General features: G+C 39.4%; 1 protein-coding gene across 6 annotated transcripts in view; it reads left to right on the forward strand.

Annotated features, from left to right (window-relative positions):
* The first annotated feature begins 702 nt into the window (after positions 1 to 702).
* LOC126358674 (zinc finger protein 429-like) overlaps positions 703 to 20,343 on the forward strand; it is a 117,997-nt gene continuing 98,356 nt past the window's right edge. For 2 of the 6 annotated variants that reach the window (XM_050007569.1, XM_050007573.1), the window contains exon 1: positions 1,008 to 1,259. In XM_050007569.1, the coding sequence (XP_049863526.1) occupies positions 1,199 to 1,259 (61 nt within the window). In that variant the 5' untranslated portion in view covers positions 1,008 to 1,198. Of the gene's footprint in view, positions 1,260 to 10,133; positions 10,253 to 20,343 lie in introns of those variants that run through there. The other 4 variants (XM_050007571.1, XM_050007568.1, XM_050007572.1 and 1 more) reach the window with 4 other exon arrangements.

Consider the following 20,343-nt stretch of genomic DNA (forward strand, 5'->3'; position numbering starts at 1 on the left):
TGCTTGTGTGGGAATATGTTCTCTGATCGGCCCTGGATACACGTTTAAAGCTTCGATGCCTCTGATAAAGGGAACTGAAAATGTGATAAATAAATTGGAGCACGAAACGTCATTCGAGTACTTAGCCGTCATGAGCTATATCACCTTCTAGAACCCTGGTGCAGGTCACCTTGAACGTATTTGAGACCTAAGACGTTTCTTAATGGCGTAACGACTGTTGATAAATTCATAAATGGTATCATTTTTTCCTTGCAAACCTTTAAAAAACTAATCCTGTTACATTTGACTTAAGAGACAGCTGAAAAATATTTTTTTTTTTTTTTGTTTGTACCTTGACAGGAGTTTACAACGTATTACAAATATACATGACAGCGATGCCCACGATACACACATATCTCGTTATTCGTTGCTATGTGCAGCACCCGTTAGTACATCATGTATAAAAACAGGCAGTAATTCCTCAAGATGTGCTCGATATTCTTGTTGATTAATGGACGCCAGACCACAACGAATTTTATTTTTTCGAACCACCGTGCTTTTTCTATACTTACGGTGCTGCATATTCTCCCGCTTGTTGCTTGCATTTCAAACTGGATACACAGAGCTGTCTTGTCGAAGGCCATACAATATAAGAGAAACTTTTAACTCGTTTGGTTCATTATTCCCACAGATGAAAAATATCAGGTGAAATATGTTAAGTAATTTCTTGTAAACAGTGTGTTCTGCGGTGGGTCTGAAGACATTGTGTGTGTAAAAACGTGCAACAATCTGTGTCTGCAACTTTTACTGCTTCTGACGAAAAGGCAGAAGCCTTACTATCAAGACGTCTTGCAGTCCTCAATAAACAGCAGTAATTTTCAAGAAAATGTTAAGTCTTTCTCTTTTAGAAAACAGGAAGACTCTTTCGTCTTTAATTTGTAGGATGTTTTGGTTTTGTTTGTACCTGGAAAGCTAACATATCTCGTACGAGATACGATATGTAATTTCCATGGGTCTAAATAGCCTTTGAGTTAGTAATACTTTGTTTTAATTGGCATTTTTGCTGTCTCAGTTGTGGACAACAATGATCTTTTTCTCAGCGCATTCATTTCATCCTTCTTAAATCTCACGCTGTGTAGAAAAACGTTGTGTAATAGTTGGCCGCAGTTACCGCAGCATTTGGAAATAATCTGTCGAAATCGTGGAAAAATAGGTAGCTATGGACGACATGTGTGAGGTAATACATTCAAACTCACAGATGACGAGCGAATATGACGCAGGTAGGCTTATGAAGTATTTTCTTCATTTTGCTTTGACTGTTGTTATTCCTTTATATAAAAGTGTCATCCATATGATAAAAAAGTGCAGAGTCTAAATCGCGGTACTGGCATGATGCGAAATATACGTACTGGTTTCTGGAATACATGCTTCTCATGAGGGAATGTGAATTTTCGACTTACGTGTTGCTTCGATTTCTCGTTTACGTCTTTTGAATATAAATGCAGCATTAGGCCTATCATATTCTTAGATGTTGTAGGCTACTGTCGGGCGGCCACCGACAAAAGGTTAAAGGGTGACATTGCGACCTAAAATATTGCAGTTAAACAGCAGGTTAAATGAATGTAATTCAGAATTGTTGTTTGTGACAGTTTCAGGTTGTTACACATTTAAATATTAAAAAAAATTATTCTACTGCTGGCAATATGGCCAATGTCTAAAAGGTATTATAATAAATTAAAAAAACTAATAGGATGCCTAGAGCAAGGGAATTGATTAACGATAAGATATCGGGATTAAATTAAAAAATTCAACTCGCTTACTGTTAAACTCACAATTAAATGCTGTGAAATACTGGTCACACAAGAAGTTCATATGACGAACAAATGTACGATACGTTTCCCAAGTCACTATCCGTCAACAGGACAGCAGATTGTCTTAGTTAAATACATATTCGACTCCGTTATTTTACAGGAGAAACAGTATTGTAAACTAATTGTGTCTCATTTTTGAATGGTGAATAGCGCTGAATTTGTTCTGAGTGTAACAATATAATTTAAGCACCTTCAGTTTCACGTCCTCGAGAAATGTGAACAATTATCGGTTCATCTTTGTTATAATTTATCGAAATGAAATATTGTTGGGGACAACTACGTTTTCTTTCCTGACACCTTGCAGCAGTTGGTCGTTCTCAAATGTGAATTCTCTTGTAGTAATCACGGAATAAATAGTTCTGATAATCTGTGTTTTCTGACACTTCAGTGTGTGTGAATTTTATTCATAACTAAGCAATCTTTACAGTCTCTGAGGGGACTGATTGGAGTCAATATCCAATATATATAAACGTATCGTACTTCCACATATCTACACCATAGGCCATTCCGTGTTGCTACAGAAAGGTAATGCTGGGGAACGCGGAGCGAATGGGAATGCGTAAAATAATTAGAAAAATTCCTCTACCTCACGACTCTGTTGTTTGTTTCTTTTACAAAGGTTCAAGGACTGAGAAAATGTTTATAGTAAATAGTGTAGTTTTACTAAATATATCATTTTAATGAACGTACAAGGGTTCGAATTTTATTAGTGACAATTATGTATTTATAACTTGTCAAAAATACATAGATGTTTCAGTGTTTTATTGTCTTTGAACGTAGTCACCACAATTGTGTATAACCTGTTGTCCAGAAACGTGCAACACGTAGGATACTCTTTGCAGCGCTAGTTGTGTCGATGGTTTTAGAGGAGCGGTCTACTGGCCGTCGTATCTCCTTGTCAGTTCCGAAGGGAATGCAATGAAGTGCTTCCTTCAGTTTAGGAATCAAGTTGAAGTCACAATGGCTTAAGTCCGGGAGTGTGTTGAGTGGTTCCCAGCCCCATCGATCGAGAAAATCAGACTCAACTTATGCCATATAAGCCAGAAGGAAGGTAGATTAGGTTTAAACGTCCAGTAGACATCGAGGTTGTTAGAGATGGAGCATAAGCTCGGACTGTATCAAGGATGAGGAAGGAAAGCAGTCGTGCCCTTTCAGAGGAACCATCCCGGCATTGGCCTGGAGTGATTTAGGGACATCACTGAAAACCTATATCTGGACGCAGATTTGAACCTTCGTCCTCCTGTATGTGAGTCCAGTGGTCTAAAAACTGCCCGCCACCTCACTCGGTAAATGCGCCCGAGCTTTGTCTCGCAAAATGATGGGCGAGTCCTGTAGAAATAAATTCTATAAGCTGGTCGCCATACTTTCTGTAGGTTCCACCCTCATTTTGCAGAACAATGTGCAAGCACACGCGGTGCAACAATGTTCATTGATTTGGTCGATCGATGGGACTGGAGAATACTGAACCACCCTCTACGAATTTAAGCCTTTGTGACTTCCACTTGTCTCCCAAATTGAAGGAAGTACTTCATGGGATTCGCTTCAGAACTATTATAGACGTTTGTCTGACAATATACCTCGCCACAAATGGTGCCGTTAAAGAGTATCCTACCATTGGCTGGCAGAAGTATATTTATTGATTTGGAGGTTCAGATCCCTAGTTCCCTCACAGTAGTATTCTTGGTAATGTGCACGCTTGTGCCGTTTCCAACATCGCATTCCTACTACAAGGGAGCAGTCGCGATGTCTTCCTGGCTACTAGTACCAGACAAATGATAACACACACTCCCAAATGGCCTGAATTTCTAGTATTCTACGTTCCTTGGTACACGGTATTGTCGATGGTAAACATGTGTTCCATCCACTTCGCCATCTTAACAGTGAGTGATGCAGAACAAAGAGTGCAATTCCTCTAAACATGTGTGTCGCATTTCAGTGAGTCTCTAACTTCAACTTTTGGATGAGATTAACCTGTTTAATGCAATAAGTTCCACTTTGGGACGAGAGTAACATGTATAATGCAATTAGTTCAGTATTGTGATGGGCGTAAAAATGAAGTAGATGAGAGAGAAACAGTTAACGCCACTGAATTTCGTAGGGAAAAAAAGGAACGTTCTGAACGAAGTTCAACTCAGTTAATTAATTCAGACTCAAGTAACATTACAGTGGATACAGCAAATTGCAGCAGTAAATGGGAGGTCGGTAGATGTGTGAACAAGGATTATATAGATGATTTCTGTGAAGCTATTGAAATCCTTTCAGGTGCCACCCGGCACTTTCTAAGGGAAATCTTCATTACCAGAACTGTGATCCTATGTTGCTCACAGGAATTGACTCTTTGCGACATACACGACTCTGGAAATTCAGTGACACAGGGTGGCAAGTTAAATGATTGGAATTGTCTTGTCTCCTTTCTTTCCACGCTGAAGCAGGCGACTTAGTTTTGCAAAAGTATCTTCAAAATTGTGCTAAGAATGCATAGTATATCTGCGCTGGTACTCAAAACCAGATAATAAAAATATGTAGTGATATTCTAAGAGTGTGTACTGCCCATGGAATGAACAGTTGTGACTCTTTCGCCATTCATGCCGACAAAACTACAGGTATTGCAAGTATTGAGCAAAGATCTTAGTGTGCTCGGTATGTAAGAGGGTGTGCTGGAAAGTAATACCACTGAATTTATTATGTGTAAACTCTTAAATTTTTTTAAATAAAACAAACGTTATTAACATATATGTCTTTATTCTTCATGTCTGCATGTTAACTTATTAACAGTCATCCTGATAACGAATACATTTCTCCCAATGAGAGACCAGTTTGTTAATACCGTCACTCTGGAATATTTGACTTTGTTGACAAAGCCACAATTCACCTCTTCTTCCACCACTTTGTCATAAAGTGAAGTCCTCAAAGCTGTTGGTTAAGTTCTGGAAACCGTTGAGTTGTATGGAGGGTGATCGATGGCTGTGTATCCAAGGCATCGGACTGTTGCAAATGTCACAGAGCTCGTGTGTGGTCCAGCGCTCTCGTGCTAAAGGAGAAGGTGCTTGTATTCGAAACTCGATTACAGCACTGTGTTTCTCACTCACCGACTTAAGTTATACTACATACCGCCATATCAACCCTGCTATTCAGAGCTCTCTAGCCGCAGATGACTGCAAAGATGTAGACATGAAGAATGAAGACATAGAATGTGAATAACGTTTGTTTCATTTAAAAAGATTTAGCCTTCTGCAAACCAAGTTGAGTACAGCAGGACCCCAACGTAATTATTTTGTATTTGTAGCTGTTTCAAATAGTTTATATTTATCAAACCAAGTAGCAGTGTCAAACTGTCCCCACAAAACACTACCATTGTTTAATTTTTTAACTAAAATTATCTTGATAATAAATAGTAATTTAAATGTTTGTTTGTGTCATTTGGAACCCCACTTATGATTCTTTGTGACAAGAAAACACATATGTATAAATACACATTGTGGGAAGTTATGTTGGTGCAAGTGTGAAACGAATGTTTTAAATTTTAATGCATTGTTGTATGTAATAATGTTTAATCAAATACTTTTCTCTGTTAGTCATTTACTTCAGTTCTGTTGCTATAGCCCGTTGTGTTGTAGAACAAGCATGTCGAAAAAGCTAAGGTTACAGAAGAAATATAATATATGCAATGAATAAGATCTAGAAGAAGTAATAGAAGTAACAGAATCAGAACTAGGAAATAGTGATATGGAGTCTGTGTTTTCAGAAACAGACGACCATGTGGAAGAAATGGACATGGCTGAAGGTGTTATTGAGGGAAGGGACAGTGAAGAAGTGATTGATGATATTCAAATGCACACAAAGTAGTGGACAGATTTGTAAAATAAACAAAACAAAAATCAGACACAATTTATGATTTATGGAATGCGACTCATCGTTCTAACAAGTGTAAGTGGATCCCAGTAAGTAAATCAGGAATGTTTGGTTTCCTAGAGCTCCTTGTAACTATGGGATCACTAAAAGTCACAAGAGAACCACTTTTTTTTATCCACAAACGAAAATATGTTTTCTGAACTTCTTTCTTACATCAGATTTAATGACATGACTACTAGATAGGAATGGAGACAAATGGGCAAATTTTGTGCATTTAAGGAAATATTTACAAGTTTCCTGCAGGAATGCAGTGTACGCTATAACCCATGTCGTCATTTGATAGTGGATGGGCAATTGGTAGCTTTGTGTGAGAAATGGCCATTTACGGTCAGATACAGCATAAATTGTTGTGTCCTCTGCCATTTTGAATCTTCTTATGCTTTTAACTTCAAGGTTCACACTGTGTAAGAATGATCTATGGAAAAGAATCAAGGTGCTAGAGTTATAATGGGCTTTAACATCTCCTTTAGGAAATGGATATGGTATTGCGTTGATACGAGGGCTATGCCGAAAGTTCGCAGCAGCCGTAAACCGTAAGGCGGTGGACAGGGGGATTGTTTTCATTCGAAAGAGCGATGTTTTTCGACCTTGGGACGTGCGCGCGCTTCCCCTGGCTAGCAGTGATCCCCCCACAGCGCGGCAAGAAAGCACAGGCAGTGCTAAGTCAGAGACGGTGCAGGATGGAGCTGTCGCGCCGCGACTTACGCGCCATGATCTTTTACGATTATAAAAAGGGCTTAAGTGCCGAAGAATGCCATTCTTCTTTGCTGCGTGTTTTTGGTGAAGCTTCCCCTTCAAGGGCCACAGTTGGAAATTGGTTTCACAAGTTTTCGAGGGGTCAGCAGTCAATTGAAGATGAACCTCGTTCCGGTCGGCCAGCAACAGCAGTTACTCCTGAAAACATTGATGCTGTGAGGAAAATGATAAAAGAAGATCCAAATCTTACATTTTGCGACATTGAAGGGACCCTAAATATTGGATCAACAGCAGCACAGACCATCGTTCATAGTCACTTAGGCCTTACTAAGAGATGTGCCCACTGGTTGCCACATTCCCTGACAAAAAGCCAAAAGGAGGCGAGAGTGGACTAGTGTCGTTTCATGCTCGAAAATTTCAATGGAGGGAATTCCCAAGACACCTACAATATCGTCACGGGTTATGAAACGTGGGTCTACCATTATGACCCTGAAACGAAGAGACAGTCTTCTGTGTGGTGCTTTCCAGGGGAGGAACCACCCACAAAAGTTCGACGAAGTCGAAGCTCTGGAAAAAATATGGTGGCAACTTTTTTCACAAAGATCGAGCATCTCACCTCTGTGACCTTGGACACACGTCGCACAGTCAATGCTGAATCGTATGTGAACGATTGTCTTCCAAAAGTCATCGCCACATGGAAGTCACAGCATCCAAAGTCCAAGAATGGGCACCTTCTGCTGCATCACGACAATGCATCTGCGCACAGGGCTGCCAGAACGATGGACTTTCTGGAGAAGGAAAAAGTGCGAGTGTTACCCCATCACCCCTATTCACCTGACCTGGCCCTCTGTGACTTCTTTCTGTTCCCTAAGACTAAGGAAAAACTCGAGGGCAGCGGTTTTCATCGGATGAAGAGGCCATTGCAGCGTACAGGAGTGCACTAAGTGACATCCCAAAAGAGGCTTGGACTGACACATTTTCTAAGTGGTTTCAGAGAATGGAAAAATGTATACAAGATTATGGAGAGTATTTTGAAAAGTTGTAAACGTTTTTTTGCAAATAATTTTTTTTCACGCATCCTGCCCTCGTCTTATAAGTATTTCTCTTGCACAGGAGCTCCTGAAACAAGGGCTAACGTCGACTGGTACTCTTAAGTAACAAGCCCGAAATCCCATCTGAACTTCAACCAATGCAAGTGAAACCACAGTTTTCCTTTATGTTTGGATTCAATGGAAAATTCTAACCATAGTATCATGCACACCTAAAAAGAACAAGGCAGAGTTGTGAAGATAATGGTGGCACAGGGAAAGAGGACTTCAAACTCGGCACTATTCTACACTGCAATAAAACCAAAGGTTCTGTTGATACGTGAAATAAACGAGTGTTAATGCAATAAGGCTGCCAAACGATGGCCATTTGTGCTATTCTTGAACATTATTGATACAGTAGCCATGCTTACGTTTTCTGGAAGACAAAAATCCTGTCTGAAAGCCTCTCGCACATGACAGAAGGAGAAAATTTTCGTTAGATTTAGGACAAGGACTTATAAAGCCTCACGTGTGAAGCAAAGAATGCGGAAACTGAATGGAATGTCCGCGAACACGGGAACAGCAACGGAAGAATTATTGTTTGGTGAAGACGCAAGCCCAGTGACACTTCAATCAAGCTCTACGCAACTCTGCAAGTGGCTGCCAGTGTTGGACGTTGCGAACTGTGACCTGGGAAAAAGACCGGAGGTGTAAAAGTATGGCAAGTGCTATTCTCTAGTATGTAGTGAACATATATTAATGGAAATGCAAAAACGTGTGCATTTACCAATACAGGGTACATTTTGAAAACGGTCTATCTGGTACCCTCCTTGGTATACCGTGTTATTTTTTTAGCTTGGAATGCAGTAAGTTAAGAGTTTTCACATGAAAAATTCGAAGGCATTACTATTTCGCACGCCCCCGTAGATGCAGCATTAAATATTATTTGTTAAGACTTCCAGATGTTCATAACTGCTGCAGACGTAGTTAAAATGGTCTGACGAACTTAATATTATCCAGCTTGAAACAAATCGGTGCCAGTTGTGAACTATTGATTAAGCAGAGGTACGACGGAGGAGAGGCAATGAGCTGTCATTTTCACGACGCCAAAGCTTCATTGTGAGAGAATAGCCAGTGGCTGTTTATAATATACATTGCGGTGCCCACGCTTTAAACGTTGCCTTAGCTGCTTCTAGTTCTCTGCATGCTATCAGGAATTGCATAGGTACAGCACAGTCCATTGAAACTTCTTTAGGATTTCCTCTATACATAATGACATTATGAAACAGTCTTTCAAAGATTTGTTACTGGTGACCAGACACTCAACACTTTTGGAGATGTGGGTAACTTGGCCGATTCATGAACATGAGGCAATTCTGCAATTTAAAGAAATAATTTTAATCATACTGCATTCTCTGCAACAGTTAACACCCTGTGCTAATAAATAAACTGTTCATAAAGCAAGCCAACTGATATGTGTAGTCACTCACAGCAATCATTTCTTTTGTCCTATTGGAAAAATCTCCTTGTTCACCATTTCTCTTTTTTGAACGCTTCAGAGTGTTAACTGTGATGTTGTTGCAGCTTTGGAATATGTTAGCGGTGTATCTAATGTCTTAAAGAAATAATACCAAATAATTACAAAGAATTCAAAACTCTGTTTAGTGACGCCTGCGCAGAAGTCGAAATAACAATCACAGAGCTCTATATCCACAATGAAATAAAGAAAAAGCAGCGCCAGTTTTGCTAGCAACCCAGAGGAATGTTGCAGAAGAAATGCGGCCTTACTTTCTTGCACCGTGTAAGAATGGAGCTCGACGAAAGGTTTTAGAGCTATGAAAATTTAATTAAGTCCACAGCAAGATGTACTAGAGCCTGCGAAATTTTATCAGTAGATGTTGCCAGACCCTTTGTCTGCAGCTGGTGTTTCGATAGATATCCGTTTTGCAGTGCATAGCGTCAGCCCAAACAAGTGCCGCTTATCACTTGTTTTATGGGATGCCCAGGGTCGACGGAAAGCGTCGTTTTTTTCTGTTACAAACAAAATTATTTTTAAAGAGGAATTTTACATATAGTACGATATTTGTTTTATCGATACGTATTAACAGAAACAGTAAAACAAGGAGATTAACCAGAACTCCAGCAGCGACCTCACTCATGGAGGTAAAAATAATTCTACCTCCATGACCTCACCGCATTGGCCCGCACTCTGTAAATCGAATGCAGCAGCACTGTTTAGTCGATGCTTGAGTACTACTTATTCCTCGCGTTTTACTGGTAATGTTAACACATATTGCACTGGACTAATTTTTGGCCCCTCTATCGAATGGGCACGTAAACCACTTTAAAAATCATTTTATTTGTAATGGGAAACAAACTGACGCTTTTAGTCGACACTGGGCGACATGAAAGATATGATTATCAGTGTTTGTTTAGGCTTATTTAAGCTACATATTACAAAAACAAAATTGCAGATACCTGCCGAACCATCAGAGAAAATGCGCCTGACCGCTTTTAGGAGGGACATCCGGTAGATACATAAAATAGACCTTTGCTCCAAAACCTAGTTACCCCCTTTCCAGTGGCATCGTCAGAAAGAACATTTTCGACTTTTAAATGTTTAAAAACCTAGTTAACGAACAACACAAGTCAAAATAAACAGAGTGGCCTTGCTTTCTTGATTTCACATCACTGCATTCGAATTGATTCTGAGGAAGTAGCGAATCACCTTACCAAACTCTAACGACTGATAAATACTTGCTGAAGGTAAGTGATAGCGCCTATTCTGCATTTGGTTGTTTGCATAATATCGATAAATACGTAGGCTGAAATTAAATAGTGAAAATTGTGCCCTTATACAATGGAGACATCGTACCCATAAATCCAAATCTCATCACGTACAGTCACAGCGTTCAGAAAATTGGGATTACTATTTGCATTGCCCAGCGTGTGCTGAGGTATTTCCAGGCGCCGTTGCTTCTGTTTTATTGTCAGCAGCTTTGGTACGAATCTCATGGACACACTCCTCATGCACAAAACGTCAGTCAAAATTGCTTGTACCGATCCAATGCTTACTCCTGACTTGTTCGCAAATTATCATACTCTTGATATGATAGTCTTCCATGACAAAAGTGGGCGCTTCTTCAACGATACTATCATTCCAGCATGTTGAAGGTCTGCCTCAATGCAGTTTGCTGGTCACTGACGTACGTCATTTTTTGAAGCAGCTGTACCACTTCTTTATCAATTAAAAATGGTATCATCCCCGAAAACCTGTTGAATCTTGCAAAGCGAATGGGACCCCATTGGGTCTCGCCAAGCTTTTTGTCTAATTTGATGTAATGTCACTTTTCAATTTGTTCCACCATTTTACAACTGAGGTCTGACAAGCGCTCGCTATATATTTTCACTCACACACTGTCTGCAGGTGAGAAAAAAATCTCAAATGCACACGAATAACCTCTACCAGATCACTTCTGAGGAAAGTCTCCCACTCTTCACTGGTTTACACGGAAAGAAGAAAGTTTTTGAACACACCTTGTGTGACTATCTGATTAATAACAGAGTGGACTAGCTACAGCAGTGATTCTGTGTGGCATGGATTTGAGAAGTGCTTCACAGGTTTCCAGAAGCATTTGGCACTAAATATCTACACACAGATCATTCAAGTTACATAAACTACAGGTTGGTGTTTGTGGATGAGAAGATGGTGTCCGATTGTATCCCAAATGTGTTGCATTATGTAGAGATCAGTCGAACTTCATGGTCAATATATCAACCTGAATTCACTCCATCACGTTCCTCAAACCACTGTATCATGATTCTCACCATGTGACATGGGCAGTTATCCTGCTGCGAAGTGTCATCACCATGGAGAAAACATGAATCATGAAGGAATTCAGGTGGACTGCCATAATGTCCATGTAGTCAACAGCTGTCAAGGTGGCTTTGATTACCATCACAGTTCCTACAGAAGCCTACGTAAATGTCCCCTATAGCATGATACTGACCCCTCCTGTCTGTGTTCATGGCACAGTGTGTGTTTGTAGCAGCTGTTCATCTGTATGACAGTATGTCTAAAGGTGACCATCCACCCGGTGTGAAATATCATCCGTCCCACTTGACAACAGATTTTCATTTATCCATCCTCTCATGTTGATGATATAGTACCCCCTGCAATAGTTGGGTCAACATGGGAACACTTAGTTTTTGTCTGCTGCAGAGCCCCATGTTGAACAGTGTGCAATGAATGGTGTGCTCTGATCCACTTGTGCCTGCACCAGTATTGTACTGTCAGCAAATCTATCACAGATTGCTGGCAGTCTTACTTTACAGAGCACGGTAGCCTTCAACTTCCACATCCTGTGATGAGACATCAATATCCAATGCCTCATCACCTACTCTTGGTTTCGACATCCCTCAACAACTTTCCGAAGATGCACACGACTATACTGTGTGTACAATCAACCAGCTTCATAGTTTCCAAGATGCTTGTTCCCTGGCACTAGGCCATAGAAATCTGCTGTTTCTCGAGTTCATTTTTCCCGTTTGCAATCCATATTGTTGCCCAAATGGCTCCCCAATACTGTTTGCTCCCATATACCCACTTCATAACCAGGCAGAATCCGATCTTGCAATTGGCAGTGTTCAGAATGTTCTTGCTCATCAGAGTATGAGTGTAAGTTCTAGCTTAGGTTGAATCTATAGGCAGTCACATAGTTTGATCTTTGATTACATCACTAAATAAAGGGTTACTTTTCACTTCATTTATCAAACAATTGCCTCTACTCATCAAAGAAAACAACAGCTGATGAAACACCAACTTAAATAAGTTTTTAAAGTATGGGTGGAGGAAACTGGTCTCTTTCTTCTCCAATCCCTATAAGTTTTTAAACTCTCATTGTGGCTGATGCATAATGAGGTGGGCCAATTTAAAAGTCATGTATTTCATTCTGTTAGGGTAATTCTTGCTTTAGTTTGTATTATTTATCCATTTTCATAAAGTTCCGAGAAAATAAACCACACATGTATGGAATCCTATGTTTTACACCACAGCATCAAAATTTATTAGTAGCCATTGGCAAGAATGCTAATGCTGTGTCTGCTTCATTGTGAAAGTTTCTTCTGCATGGTGATTTTGTCAAGTGGAATTTCTCCCTCTCCTTTGTATGAAATCACAAGTTCTGTTTTCCACAAAGGAAAACAGTCTTAACTATGTCAAATTTAGTATTTGTGAGTGAATGAATACACAAATAAATCTTTGATTTATGTTCAGTCAGTACATATCCTTGAAACTGCACTCTATAATTTAAATTGTGATGGGTCCAGGCAAAGCCCATTTTGTACATTCCAGAGATTCATGGAGACATTGTTAAATTTATCCCTTATCTGTGTGATTTGTATCAATCCTGGAGAGGTCATATAATTGGTATATCCACAGTTACATGTCAATAATTAGCTTTTTGTAATGTTGTATATGATGACCATCATCCAGTGCATGCTTAGAACTCATTGGGGTTGGGTAGAAATGTTGGGATTGCCTGTACAATACTTTCTGTCCAGAACATTAGGATATTGCAAAGTGTAATTGAGATGCATTTCATATTTCCTCTCTTCTCACTTTAAGGAAAAAGGAGAGGCATTTCGCAACCAAATTATAACCTGTGGTACAATACAGGTCCCAGGGAACAAGAAGAAGAATATGGAGGGGACAGAATGTGATAGGGACCCTTAATGGAGTTCAGAACTTCTTTATATGCAGTAGAAAGTTCTTACAAGTGTGTTTTAAAGATTTAAAGTTTTTGCTGCTCATGGAATTCCTTTATGACAAAGTGACAATGAATGCCAGTCTTAACATAAGAGAACTTAGTAAAATTCACCAGTTTCGCCTTAAAAATTATCTTTACTTTCCTGACTCTCAGATCCGCAGTCCTGAAAGAGATCTTTGGAGAAGAAAAATTCAACAATTATGTGCTTAGAGGGTGTTCCCATATTCTCTTTTTAAAATATGTTAAGATTACCTCTGTCCAGATCTTTGGAGAAGAAAAATTCAACAATTATGTGCTTAGAAGGTGTTCCCATATTCTCTTTTTAAAATAAGTTAAGATTATATCTGTCCAATGCAGAATTTGCATTAGAAATGAAGGAAAATCCTATAATAAATTTAATGTCACATGTAAATTTGTAAAAAAGAAGGTTGAACAAATATGTAGAGATGTTGCTATCCCAAGAACAAGAAAAAGAGAAAAACAGCTCTAAAATTATGATAATCAGTTATGTGAATGAAATCAAGCAAGTTGATTCTAACTGACGAACCCTACTTCTTTCACAGATAAGTTATAGTGAATTTGGCTACAGTAAAGGGAAAACACAAAAAAATTAATTCAGTAAATATAATTTTGGTAATACAACAGTCAGTAGCGCAGAAGTGTCACTGCAATTGGATTTCTGAGTTTTTTTTATTTCATCTGGTCAGGAATTTTTATTTCATCCATTGTATATCACAACACTTCCTGTTGTGCCCTCTACTCAAGCTAGGGAACAGGAGAAAGTAACATAAGCCCAAATCTAATCAGTAGAATGAGTCAAAATTGTTGTCATTTTATTTTTGAACAAAACCTTAGTGCAAATTGGAGCACTATCATGGCGGAGGAACATATCTTTAGATCTTTGTAGTTCAGTACTTCATGAAATTATTTTAGGACTTAAAAGTTAGTATTGCAAGCAAATGTTAGTACCATGAGGGAAAAAATCACTATGGTTTTTCTCCTCTAAGTATTTTACTATGTGTACAGAACTTTCAATAATGATTATATGTGACAAGTTAAAACTGTATGTGATGAATAAATCAATCAATCAATCACCCACTCAAACCCCAATCCCTTCCTTTCATGGGCACACGCAGGTAACATCTGTTCACTTAGTTAACATACTCATGCAATAAAAGCATCTAGTTAAGGGAAACCAACACCACCGCCTGTCTACCCACAGGAAAGAATTTGTAGTTACTTTTGGGTCTCATCATTCTACAATTTCCCTCATTACCGAAGAAATGAAAACACCCCCTTTGTCTGCATTTTATCCATCACATGTGACATTTCACACAGTTTTCATTTCATTATTTAAAGTGAAAATTTTCTGTGGTTTATGCATATATTTAGCCTTTCTATTCACTTAGTTTAATAACACAGATTTTGTTATTTAATTTATAATAGCCTTCTACTCTACATACAGTTACTTTTACATAATATTACAGTATTGTGATTTATGATCGTGCAAACTCCATGGAAAGCTTGAAAGCATCTGTAATTTACTTATCTTGTTACAGTCCCTGTGTTCCACCTGCCATTGATGTACAAGGGACTAATTGCCTGTCTCATTTCCCGCATAATGTTGTAGTCTTTGATGCTACACAGTCTTATTTATGGAAAGGCTTGGTGTCTGAGTGGGCGAATGTCAGATTATAAATTGCAAGGCTCAAAACTTGGTCACGCTTATGACTTTTGGCAGTTAATGCAACTTTTGACTATCACAATGTGTTCTGTATGTGGAAAAAGGGCCAAGATACATCCTGGATTGGGTTCCATGTTAAACTGCAGGTCTCTCTAGAAATGGTTGGGTAAGTCAGCTCAAATATCAAAGAAAACCTTGGGCATACCAGCTCCAAAAAGACCATGCTTAGCCAAGAACAGATATGCGTAAATCAACTTTCAGATTGAGGAAAGCTTTACTTTGTTTTATGTTAGATATAATGTTGATCAGATATAAGCATTTCCTTAATTAGGTAATGTTACATCCATGGACCCAATAAAGCAGATCAGTGTTTGTGGTTTACAGTTCAACCACAGTATACATCACCTGTGAATTTCATTGTATATAAAAGCAAATGAACATGTGTTTTTGAGAATTTTTCTGAAACTGCCATTGTTCTTTGCAAAATCTATGAGCAATTTGTAGCAAATTGGTGTTTGTAATTTGGTTACTGTAGCAGATTTTTTAACTAACATTTTGTGTTACATCTAGTTTTCCCTTAAAGAGTAGTAGTCATATATGTTATCTGCATTTATCATAAATTAACTCTGTTTTTGAGTTTGCTAACAAATATAATTAACAGCAAAATGTTTTAGGAAACTATTATTTTTTGCCACAGGTTTTGGTATTGCTTTAATAGAAATCTTGTTTCCTTTATCTGCTTCAGTTCTTATAGGGAATTAGCAATTTTGTAGCTCAGAAGATTAAAAGACAATCAGTGGACTTAATATAAAGTTATTTGTTCATTGCCTTGTAATACACTGTAACAACCAAAATGCAGCCCCACTGTGAATGCTGTTTTCAAACACGGAATGTGTTGGTTGACATTTGTAAGCAGCTGGAAATCACCCTGATTACAGTCAAACGATCGTCAGCTGCTGCGAATCAGTGACTTGGAAGAGGAGCTGAGAGTCATGTACCTGTGGTACCTACATCAGAAGTACCTCAAGTACTATCCTCTCATGTGGGTTCTATCTTTTCTGCAGAAAGTACAGGATTTGTCATTATCCATCCACTTGACTGTGAGAGACATGTCAATGGTAAATCTAGGTGTCCTGTACACAGTGGTTGGGGACCAAGGAGTACGTAGGGTGTTGTATCAATCCTCCTAATCAACAAGTATGGAGTGCTGTTTTTCACTGAAACTGAAACTGATCCAATGGGACTCACTTCACCTGTTTTGGAGAAACATGTTTCGTCTGGTGTCAGGAGGAATATTCACAAAAAGGTAGGGCTCTACTGATTGTCAGCAGTTCAAAAGAATGGTGAATGATGGTACCCCTTAGGGAAATGACACCAGATGCACTCAGTGTGTATGCCTGGGGGCCTGATTTGGCGCAAGTTGGAACAAGTGCTGACTGTCTTCTGGACTCTGAGATCATTCGTGGACCATTACAGCAACTGGCAGAGAAGATTGAGAAAACCAACCTTGTGCATAGAGTTTCAACAATGCTGACAATTTGCAGCATTTTCATCAGAACTGATCGTGGCCCTTTGGTTCTAAGTAGCAGGAATGAACCAGAGACTTCGAAGGTTCTGTGACAAGCCAGGCTGCGACTTCATTGACTTGTGCCATAGGGTTGAGAACTGTAGGGTTCCCCTAAATAGATCAGGTGCGGACTACATATCAGAGGCTACTACACAGATAGCTGACTGTGTGTGAATGCACACAAGGTGTGTGTTTTTTTAATAGGTGACTTTTCATCCAATCCTGATAACAACAGCTGTAGGAAACCCAGAAGTATCAGTGTATCAAAATAAATGGTAAAATGGTAAACTGCCAAAGCATTTGCATGAAAGTGCCAGAGTTTGCAGCACTCATAAAAAGCAGTGAAGTTCACATAATACTAGGTACAGAAACCTGGTTAAAGCCTGAAATTGATAGAAGTGAGATTTTGGAAAGATTTAAGAGTATATCGAAATGATAGGCAAAGTGGAAATGGAAGTGGTGTATTTGTCACAGTAGACAAGAAACTCAAATCCACCAGGTTAAAAATTCAAGCTGCATGTGACAATGTTTAGGCAAGACTCAGCATCAGGGGTAGGCATAAAATGATTATTGTGTCCTTCTATCACCCACCAGACTCATCTCCTGATGTGACTAAAAACTTTAGATAAAATCCCAGTTCACTTGTATGTAAGTTCCCCCTATCATACTGTAATCATTAGTGGAGACATTAATATCCGACAATTAACTGGGAAAATTACAGTGGTGGGAATAATGAGACCTCATGTCAAACTTTACTAAATGCCTTCTCTGAAAACTACCTAGAGCAGATAGTTAGGAGCCCCACTCATGATGGAAATATATTGGATCTAATGGCGAGAAATAGACCTGACCTCATTGAGGAGTTCCACATCAAAATGGGGGTCAGTGACCATGAACTCATTGTGGGAACAATGATGCCCAAAACACAAAGGACAACTAAAACAAGGAGAAAGATATGTATGTTCAGTAAACTAGATAAAAAATCAGTAGTGTCATACCTCAATGAGGAGCTTGAGGCGTTCAGCACAGGGCAGGAGCCATAGAGGAACTCTGGCTCAAGTTTAAAAGAATAGTTGACCATCACTGGATAGATATTGTACTCAGTAAAAGAGTTCATAGTGGGAGGGAACCTCTATGGTATACAGTCATTGTAAAGAAACTTCTAGAGAAACACAGATTACTGCATAATGGGTGTAAAACAAAGTGTAGAGGTATAGATAGAGAGATGTTGAATGAAATGCATTTGGCTGTCAAGAGAGCAATGCATATTGCCTTCAATGACTGCCGTAGCAGAATATTGTCAAGCAATCTTTCACAGACCCCAAATAAATTCTATGTAAAGACTGTTAGTGGCCCCAAAGTTAGTGTACAGTCCCTAGTGAGGGAGAGAAGAACTAAAATTGAAGGTAGCGTAGCAAAAGCTGAAAAGCTTAACTGCATTTTCAAATGTTCCTTTACAAAGGAACCCAGGAGAACTGCCCCAATTCAATCCTCGTGTCACAGAAAAGATGAATGAAATAAGTATTAGTGTCGGTGGTGTCGAGAAACAATTGAAATCATTAAAATTGAACAAAACTCGAGGCCCCGATGGAAACCCCATAAGATTCTGTACCAAATTTGTGGCTGAGTTAGCCCTTCTTCTAACTATAATCTAGTGTACATTCCTAGAACAAAAAAGAGACACAGGTTACACACGTCTACAAGAAGGGCAGTAGAGGTGATCCACAAAACTACCTTCCAATATCCTTGACATCGATTTGATGTAGAATCTTATTCATATTCTTAGCTCAAACATAATAAGGTATCTTGAACAGAATGGCCTTTTCAATGCCAACCAACATGGGTATCGAAAACATCAAACATATGAAACCCTTCTCACACTTTTCTCACATGATATACTCAAAGCTTTGGAGCAAAGCAGCTAGGTAGGTGCTGTATTACTTGAGTTCTGAAAAGAATTTGACTCAGTACTGCACCTATGCATATTGTCAAAAGAATGATTATATGGAGAATGAAGGGAAACATGTGACTGGTTTGAGGACTATTTGGTAGGAAGGACACAGCATGTTATCTTGCATAGAGAATCATAGTCCGATGTAGAGGTAACTTCAGGAGTGCTCCAGGGAAGTGTGTTAGTACCCTTGCTGTTCATATTGTATATTAATGACTTGAAGACAATAGTAAAAGCAGGCTTTTTGCATATGACTCAGTTATCAATTATGAAGTACTACCTGAAAAAAGCTGATAAATATTCAGTAAATGGATATATAAAAAAATCTATTCACCATGCAGTGGCTGGAGAACACACACACAAAAGGGTTTAACTTTTACAACCTTTTGGAGCCAGTGGCAGAAAAGTTGAAGGGTAAGGAAGATCTTGGTCAATCTCCTTAACATCCCACAGCCTTCACCACTGTGTCCCACACCAGTAATAACTCATAATCACAAGACCCAGTCACAACAGCACAGTGTTCTTAACCTCTTGTCCTATGTGCTCTCCCTGCCTGAATTATCTGTATTATCCAAGGGCCTCACTTACTGCCCTAAACCTGCATTTAACATTGCTGCTTTGTTGAAGGAAATATCACTTTGCAACCCAATCCCAAAACCTTTCCAACAGCAAACCTGACTTTGGCCCCTGCCTTGAACAGTTCCAACCACGATCCCAACTTCACGCACCACCACAACCTCAATATCATCCCTTCACAAGCTTTCCAAGAATTCCTCACCCCCAGCATTACTTCACAACCTTTCCTCAGGTCCCTACAACATGACCCTAACCTGTCCTCTGCAGATCCCAGGCTCTAAATTCCCTAAAAGCTGATGACTCCATCATTATCCTCCCAGCAGACAAAGGATCTGCCACTGTGATACTTGACCAACAGGAGTATGTTAGTGAAGCTCTACATCAGCTGACTGACACCCCTACATACAGCATCTGCCATCAAGATCCAGCCCCTGTGATTCAAACTGACCTGCAGTCCCTCCTAAAAACCTCAGGCACCTCACAAGTACTTAAACTTTAGTCTATATAACTTCTTACACCAACCAAAGCATGCACCCCCCACTCCTCCTTTTACCTTCTTCCTAAGATCCATAAACCCAATCATCCTGGACATCCTACAGTTACTGGATTCAAAGCACCCACCAAACATATACCTGCCTTAGTTGATCAACACTGCAACCCAAAGTACAAAGACTTCCCTCTTATATCAAAGATATCAACCATTTCCAACATCCCTGCCTGTCCCGCTCCCATCACACACCTTGCTTGTCACCATTAATGCCACCTCTCTCTATACCAACATCCCCCACATACATGGTCTGTCTGCTGGTGAAGATTTCCTCAGGCAGTGCCCATCTGATTCCAAACGTATGGTATCATTCCTACTCACCTTAATCAACTTCATACTTACCAACAACTACTTCACCTTTGAGTGGCAGGTCAGGGGTAGGGCATTGGGAACCAGGATGGCTCCTTCATATGCCAACCTTCTCATTGGTCACTTCATCCCCTGGTTTGGCTTACACACATAGAAGACATCCTCATAGTGAGATTGACCTGTTAAAATTCCTGGAATCTCTAAATACCTTCTCCCAATTAAATATCACATTGTCTTATTCCAAAGCTCATGCCACTTTCCTTGATGTTGATCTCATCCTCACTGAAGGCCAGCTACACACTTCCATCCACATCAAACCTACTGACAAACAACAGTACTTACATTTTGACAATTGCCATCCTTTCCATGTCAAATGTTCCCTCCCGTACAGCCTTGGCATTCAAGGCAAATGTCTTTGTTCGGATGCATAGTCTTTACAGCAACACACCATCACC

This window comes from Schistocerca gregaria, chromosome 1 (genome assembly GCF_023897955.1).
Source record: "Schistocerca gregaria isolate iqSchGreg1 chromosome 1, iqSchGreg1.2, whole genome shotgun sequence".
In the NCBI taxonomy this organism is placed as follows: Eukaryota; Metazoa; Arthropoda; class Insecta; order Orthoptera; family Acrididae; genus Schistocerca; species Schistocerca gregaria.